Here is an 8,370-nt window from a genome sequence, read left to right as displayed (position 1 = left end):
CAGAAAGTGATCAAATATTCTACTTGGATAAATGTATTTTGGCTGGTATGACTCTTCCTATTTCGAGAAATCAAGCGTGACGTGACACACGCTGCTTTTGTATAGGTTAGATTCGATTATTTTATGATAGTTACACACTATTTACTTGGAGAGTAAAAGACTGGACGAGCTTGTCTTCTCACACATTTATGTACATGTTTTTGTTATTGTTATTATTTTAATCTTAACAGAGGGCCCATTTAATAAACAACAAAATGACAGTATATCTGGAGAGAGATATATGAAAATTACAATTATTTATTACAAGAGCCCGAATTAGCTAACAAGTCTCAGTTGTGAAATAAAGCTCACGTGTAAATTATTTTCCTTTGAGCCATAAAAGCTAACTATACGGTTGTATTTCCTGTACTATGTGTATTTCTGCAACAAAAGCAATACATGCTTGATCAGAAATAAAAACCTTTATACCTTAAAACTGTTTATCTTATTATGATAAAACATATGTGAAATGAAACAGAAAGTTTATCTCTTGTTATTGTATGAATATCAAGAGCATAGAGGTGGAAAAATTCATTTATCGTCTGTTGCAAATTCCAATCTGTCGTTCTTTCCTTTTGATTGGTCGGAGGTTGGCCCTGGCAGTGGTCGTTCATTGGCTAACTCTAAAGCTGTCCAACACCACCTAGCGACTGTCAAGTTGGTGTTTGCTGTGCTCACAGTCAGCTAGCTGTTTGTTGACGTTGCGGAACATGTATTTCATATGATAATAAGATAGTGAAGATGGTGGAAATGTTTGTGATTTAGTGCGATGCTTCGAGAAAGGTTTTGTTGTTGTGTTTTTTTATGTGAAACATGTCCAAAAGTTATAATGGAAACATTCCTTTGCCAAATGGTTGGGATATTGCATGTGACTTCGATGGGAAAATATATTTTATTGATCATATCAACAAAGAAACAACTTGGCTGGACCCACGCGACAGGTAAGTGTGTAAGCTTGGGATTTTGGAATGTGGGCCCCCTTGGCCTAAGTTCTAACCTAATCACGCATGACTAGAATTGTACTTTGAGCTAAACAAGTAGATAACTTACATATGCATATATGTAATGTTTAGATTTCGCCGTTCAGGTACATCTGTGTATGTTTTTTGTGGACAATAGTTCTCATTAAATTTTGATTTTTCGTATAACTGATTCTAACTCGTAAGTCAAAATAAGGCATGAAACCCGAGACAGGAGACGATGCATACCAGGGCAGGGTTATCAAGGGGAGGGAAAATTTTCAGAGGAAAGACTGTGGCGCCATTCATATCAGTTTATTTATGATATTCTCGTTGTAGTTTTTTATTAATTTCTCAGAAATTTGAGAATTTAGTATTTTAAATTTTTGGTTAAGTTACGTTAATATAAGCTTAGATGAAAGCAATTTGGTTTATTCAACTGAGTATTAATGCCTATATAGTATTAGTAAAGTAATTAATACTAGAACTGATATATAATAAAATGTTATAATTAATTTATTCTGACATTTATAACCTTTTTGTTTTGTTGTGGAAGATATTTAGCTGTTTTCTGAACTAAAAATTTTGATACTTATAAGCTTAATAAGGTCATAATTATCTTATATAAAGTATAATAATATAGCAGTATATATTTTGCCCATTTCCACTGACTTCAATTAATACAGTACTTTTACTATTTGCATTCAGAAATAAAGACTTGCATGTTTGTAGCATACTGTTAAAAAAATTCACTAACTGTATGAGATTAATGTTACAAATAGGGTACCTCGGGGCTCAGTCTTCGGACCTTTGCTCTTTTTTATTTACATCACAAACAAAGATGAAGGGATAGGGTTAATAAATTATTTAAATTTGCAGATGATATTTAGGTATGGGGTGATAGCTGTGAAGAGGGTGCTGCTACTTTGCAAAATGATTTATATCATTTAGTGAGTTGGGTAAATAAATGTTAGATGGGTTTTAATTGTAATAAATGTAAGATAATGCATATGGGTTATCATAATTTGAATTATGAGTTTAATTTAGATGGGAACCTTAACAGTGTAAATGTCTGTCAGTCTCTAAAGCCATCCACATAGTATGTTGTTGCTAGTGGTAGGATAAATAGGATTTTAGCTTGTATGAATAAAAATATTGAATAGAAGTCTAAAGAGATTATAATTTTAATTTATAGGTCACTTGTTAGGCCACGTTTGGAGTGTTGTGTGTAGTTTTAGTTTCCTTACTTTAGGAGGGGCATTGAACTGTTAGAAAGAGTTCAGAAAAGGGTGACTAGAATAGTGCCTCTGATGGAGGAGTGACTGAAATCTCTCAAATTGTCTTATCTTGATAAAAGGAGAGTTAGGGGAGGATCTGATTGAAGGGCTTAAGATTGTAAAGGAATTCATATTTAACAGAGACAAATGTAGGACTAGGGGACACAAATATAAATTTTGGCAGTGTAGGAATCATCTTCATCTAAGACAGTTTTATTTTTGTAACAGGGGGGTTGGCCTTTGGAATGGGTTAGCTTCAGATGTAGAGCAGTAAATTTAAGAGAGAGCCTGGTAAGTAATGATAATGACTGGCTTTAAGATTTTGTAATATTTATTTGTTTATAGTTTTAATTTAGTTTGGAGGATGGGACAGTCGAGATGGACAAATAGGTCCAATGTTGTCTTAAAATATTGTTATATGGCATAGTATGTCATATGGCCAGTACACTCTTTAAAATATAAAATATATTATTTTTTAGTTGATTGAAAGGAATGTACTGTTATAACCTTAGCATTCACTATCACTAATAATTATTAGTAGCATAAATATTTATAGAATTGATGTAGTAATAAAAAGACATATGTAAATTTAGTTATTTTGAAAATTGGGAAAATGTGAATTGTAATTTGTGTTTCAGGTGTTTGAGTAGAAGGCATTATGGTGCATGGTGGCAGTTTTGTTGTTGATGCCAAAGCACATTGTCTATTTGTGGTGTATGTAGGAGTAAAGTTGTTTTCAGGAAATTATTGATTCCTATTTCTAAAGTTCTGGTCTTCATTAATGCAGATAATAGTTTGTTCAGTTAATTAATAAAAAATTAACTGCAATATTTTTTTTTGAAGGATGTTCTTGCAAATTGTTTGATGTGGATTGGATTCTTAAAAGGTGTTGATGGCAAGGTTTTTGTAGAAATTAAATGTCTGAGCTTTTTGTGTTTTCTTCCGTTGTCAAGAGTTCAATATCAGAAATATTCCTGACCTTGAGACTTTTATGTAAACTATTAGAATTGACCTAAATCATATACTTATTTTGGTGGTAAGTGAAGAGACTGGGTGATTAAATGTAGATAAGCAGCAGAGTTGAACATGGTTTTCTTCCACAGTTATTAAAGTGGTCAAAGAACAGGCATGAAAACCTCTATCTTTCAGTGTTATTGGTTCATTTCACAATAGTCAGATGTCTGATGATTGGAGGGTTGCATTTGTTATTTCTATTTTGAAACTGGGAGATAAGAGTTACCTTGGAAAATATTGGCCACTTTGACTTATTCTCATAGTGGTGGGAAAGAAGTTTACAAATTTAATTAGTGAAATGTGATATAATAGGTGACAATGGATATTGGTTTAACATGTGGAAATCTTGCCTTAATAAGTTTTTTTTTTTCAAAGATATTACTTGTTGTCTGGGCAAAGGTTAGGGTGCAATTTGGTGTACTTAGACAAAAGAAAAATCAACTAAGATATTACACAAAAGATAATTCAAGAAAATTACATCAGTAAGATGGTGAAAGACAATATAATTGGACCATAGGCAGTTGAAATGGAGGCAGTAAAATGTTGTGTAACATCTATGAACAACGAAGGACCGTATATCCTTCAAGACTGTCTTTGCACACCTTACCTTAGGAAAGTAAAAATTTAATCTCATCCTTTACCATGCAGAAAATAATCTATTCCTATCATAAACTGTAAAGTGCTGGCCTCCACTGTTGATAGCAGCAAATTATTCTGTGAGTTGGTCACCCTGTTAGAAAATGAAAAAAGAATAAATTGTTTTAACTGGAACTTTTCAAATGTTCATCTTGCTAGTGTAGAAATATAGCACAAAGACTATTTAAAAGGAGTCTTTTTCTTTTTGTTTCTTATTTACATTAATGACATTGATGCAATATTAATTAGTAAATTACTGAAATTTTGTAATAATATTGGGTATTTTTAGCTGTATTGATGTTATCAGGAGAATTGAGAGCAATCATGGGCTCAAGAGCAAATATCCTCAGTGGAACCCACTGGCACTTCCATCCATGTATGGTCTGGATATTGTTGAAGTAAATGTACTAAAAATTAATTTCTTAATTTGACAAATAATTCACAAATGACCTTTAACTACAGTTAGAGTATGAAAAAAAGGTAATGCAGTTAGATTATCATAATATGGATTGCATATGTAGTATAAGTGGGTACACACTCAGTATAATGACCAAACTAAAAGACCTTGATGTAGTAACAGGTATGTTACCAAGGCAATATTCTGTTGCTAGTAGTAAAGCTTATAAACTTTTACTTTAAATAAAACATGGTAGAATCCTAAAATATCATACATTACTTTTAGAAAGTATGTATAGACATAATTATTAATATTTAGAAAAAAAGTAGTGTTTTTGTCTGGAAATTTATGAGCATTGTTGTTCCATCTGGAAAGGATATTAACTAAGTAGTAAGGATTCAGAGGACTACTAGAATGATTTTAGGAATGGAAGGATTTTCTTAAAGGGATGGGTAAGATTTTTTTTTTCTTTTGAGAAAAGACAGAGAAACTAAGAGGTAATCTTATGGAATGTTCCAGTATCATGCAGGAATAGTTTTTTGTGCTGAATTCTGAAATCAGTAGAGCAAAAAACTTGGAAAAGCCAGGCTAAGTTTTAGTTAAGAGGTTAAGATATTGAGTTTGATCCTTCACAATGTTGTGATGATCTTATTCTAAAAGAGTGATTAGATCATCAACTAGTGAGGTAAGATACACAATAAACTTGTAGCAATTGTTTATTATCCTCGATGTCACATTCATTGTCATTTGAATAATTGTTGAGTTGTGATATATTTCTACTTATTTTAATAGCATAAGCATTTGAAAAGTAGTAGTAAGTTGTAATTAATATATGTTTAATGTATTGTGGAATGTACTTAATATAAAAGTGATAATGATTTTTTGTTACCACATGTGTTTGAAATGAACAAATAATGTGATATTGGTAATTAAAAGTACTATGTTATGGAAAATTTAAAACTTATTTATTGTTGGATATACATAGTATAATATTTATGGTACATTTCTCCATGTTAATCTATCATTTTCAGGTACAAAAAGTACGAGAAGCGAGCTCCTAATTTAGATAACATGGAAAATTAGCATATGGATATGTTAGTACTTGAGTGATTGAGCATAACAAGACTATAGAAGAATAAACAGATGTTGCAGAGAGTCAAATGTTATTGCTGGTTTTCTATACATGATAAAACTTGATCATAAAATCAACTGGAAATTAGCTAAATTGATATATCAAACTGGAAATTATATCAACAAAATATTTGTGGAAGTTCGTTGATCTGAAGGTTGCAAAACAACAAACACCATTATGGGTCATTTAAGTTAAACCCCATTTCTGATGTCATATACCATTAAGGGAAATGGAAATTTTATTATGAGTAAACAGTGTATGTTTTTTCTTAATAACCAGTCATTAAACAGAAGAGGACATGAGAAAGTGTTGAAAACTGTAAATAAATAAATTTAATGCTACTCTAAAGTAATAATTCCAAATATTATTTTAGATTCTGCATAATATTATCTACTATTAGAATGTTAATATTCTTATAATTGTTACAAAAATTTAAAGCAAAGCAATTTTAAATATCTTGTATTTGAAGCATGATTAATGTTTCTAATATGCCAGGCATTTTTGATATGTTGATGTAGCTCAGAGTATTATGTTGCAAGTTCACTGTGAAAATGGAAAACTTAAAAGCATGTGTACAATAATTCTGTGTTGTAAGTTTTCAATTACAATTAGAAGATCCAAATATATATATATATATCAGAATATTTATTGAGTTTAGGTTCAAACTCTTTAATTAAAAAAGCTTTCTTCGTTTTGTGGCAGTTTGTATTTTTTTTATATTGAGAATTTCAAAATAGGTTGAAATGACTGAACACACTTGAACATGTATTCATGAACTTCTTACGGATTTTTATGTTCTTTAACACAGGTAGAAACTTGTTACAATACTTGGTGATTTAAGATTAACTGGTAACTCATGGTAATAATAAATATTATACTTTGGATTACCATCAGTAAAGAAATTTTAAGTTTTTAAGTGCTAAATTAAGTGCTACAGTGAAATAATTTTTGTTCTCAGTACAAACCTGTGTAAAGGGAAGGGTACACTTGAAGGAAAGAACCAATGTGAAGTATCCTATAGATCTGCATGAAGAATATGGTGATTATCACATTCAGATGAGGTGGGGAAAATGAGTTGAACCTTACAGGTGAAGAAGAGATTATAAAGTGGTTGAAATGTTTGATCAAATTCTTGCTGTAATTCATAATCAAGAGATTTCTGAACAAACAAATTCAATAATTCAAAAAATCTGATAAGTTGGATAGATGAAAAACTGTATCAATAGGCTGTTCATAAATAGTGTCAATTTTCTGGATCATCCTAACTATAGTAAGGCAATGTATGAGTTTTGTGGAATGTTACAAACAAAATGCTGTCTCTCACACAGGTCATGTGTATTGCTAGCTGTGTTGTAAATTTAATCTTTATTAAAGAATATAACATCAGTATAACTGTGTAGAATCCAAACTTTATCTTTTTTTACAATTCTATGTTTCAGGCTGATATTGAATGGTATCAGTCATCCTCCCACACATTCAGTCCCCCCCCACACACACACACACAATGTTACCAGTTGGTTATTTGGGCTTTAGGTTTTTCATTTGCCAGGACTGTTAAGGTTGTCAACATGTTGAGATTCGTCTTCATACCCAAGGGTTCCAGCTGGAATAATGAAGTGTGTGGCATTTGATTAGTTGTTGTGAGGCTGTGCAGATTAGAGGGAACACTGCTCATGGGGTAGAAATTCTTAAAGCAGATGACACTTGCAACAGATAATTGTCCTATTTATTTAAAAATGTATCATTTTCCTGAAAGGTGTGAACATATTCAAACAACTTTTTTATATGAAGTTGATCTTTGTTATGCTAAAAAACAATCTTATTATTAAGATATTAAAAACAAAAACTTTCAAAGTAGACCTATATCAGTTATCAGTTAACCTTTTCACTACAAGCTCAATATAATATACGTGAGCTTGTCTACACATTTGCACTATAAATTTTGATACATGTGTATCTTCAACAGATTTAGTAGACTTTTAGTAAAAATTGCAATTGTTTTGTATATAAAAATCAGATTTTTTAATGAAATATATTTACTATAGATTTGTTTATGGAAATTGAGTCTCTTTTGTCACCGGTCTGAGTGCAAAGTGATTTCATATTATGAAATAACATTTCAATTATTATACATTATATATTGATTATAAATTTATAAATTATTTATGAATCTTAGTTTACTTGAAGTATATAACAATAAATCAAGAAATAAAACAATTATTCTTTTTAGCTGCAACATTTGAACTTGGTTGCTGTTGAATATAGGTTCTAAGCATTTTTTAATTTCACACATGGAGGATATCAAACAATATTTTTAGGATTTATATGTATACAGTTGAATAGCCAAAAAAATTATAAATAACTTTACTGGTACCATAGAATTTCAGTATAATCTATTAAGCCTAATAATTAAGTTGTATTTAAGTCTTAAAAAGATCATGAAACTCAAGCACACTAAAGATGCAACCCACCTTCTTGAAATCTTGGTTTGAAAGAACATGGTAGACTTTTCACAGATTAAAATGGCTGAGAAAAACCCTTGGAGGCTGTTCTAAGCAGTTGATTGATTATTCACATGCCTTATACTAAAAGTAAGTGTATATAAGGGACTGGCTCCAAAAATTGAAAGAGGTGAATGGGACCACTGTGTAGTTTTATTTAGTCAATAAGCCAAATATCAGCACAATAAAAAGAGATGAGGTTTTTAATTTACATTCTAGCATGATAATATCAGGAATTTAAGTTCATAATTGGTACAAAACGATACACTTATCATTTTTACATTGTAATCTTCTGATTTTAAACAGTGCTGTATTAAACATACCACATGACTCACTGAAATATATATTTAGATGTGTTATTTTAATATTTACTTTTAAATTAGGAAATTAACTCGTATGTAACATTAAAGTTTGA

At 30.7% G+C, this 8,370-nt stretch overlaps 1 protein-coding gene across 12 annotated transcripts in view; it reads left to right on the top strand.

Moving 5' to 3' along the window:
* The first annotated feature begins 698 nt into the window (after nucleotides 1-698).
* LOC143244325 (protein kibra-like) overlaps nucleotides 699-8,370 on the top strand; it is a 111,741-nt gene continuing 104,069 nt past the window's right edge. For 7 of the 12 annotated variants that reach the window (XR_013025028.1, XR_013025027.1, XM_076488782.1 and 4 more), the window contains exon 1: nucleotides 700-980. Coding sequence is in view for 8 of the 12 variants with exons in the window: in XM_076488782.1 (XP_076344897.1) it covers nucleotides 853-980 (128 nt within the window). In the remaining 4 variants the exon portion in view is untranslated. Of the gene's footprint in view, nucleotides 981-8,370 lie in introns of all 12 variants that reach the window. The other 5 variants (XM_076488785.1, XM_076488783.1, XM_076488784.1 and 2 more) reach the window with 3 other exon arrangements.

The sequence above is a fragment of the Tachypleus tridentatus genome, chromosome 2 (assembly GCF_004210375.1).
Source record: "Tachypleus tridentatus isolate NWPU-2018 chromosome 2, ASM421037v1, whole genome shotgun sequence".
Taxonomy (NCBI): Eukaryota; Metazoa; Arthropoda; class Merostomata; order Xiphosura; family Limulidae; genus Tachypleus; species Tachypleus tridentatus.
The sequence above is the reverse complement of the archived record's forward strand: the minus strand, read 5'-3'. Positions and strand labels throughout refer to the sequence as shown.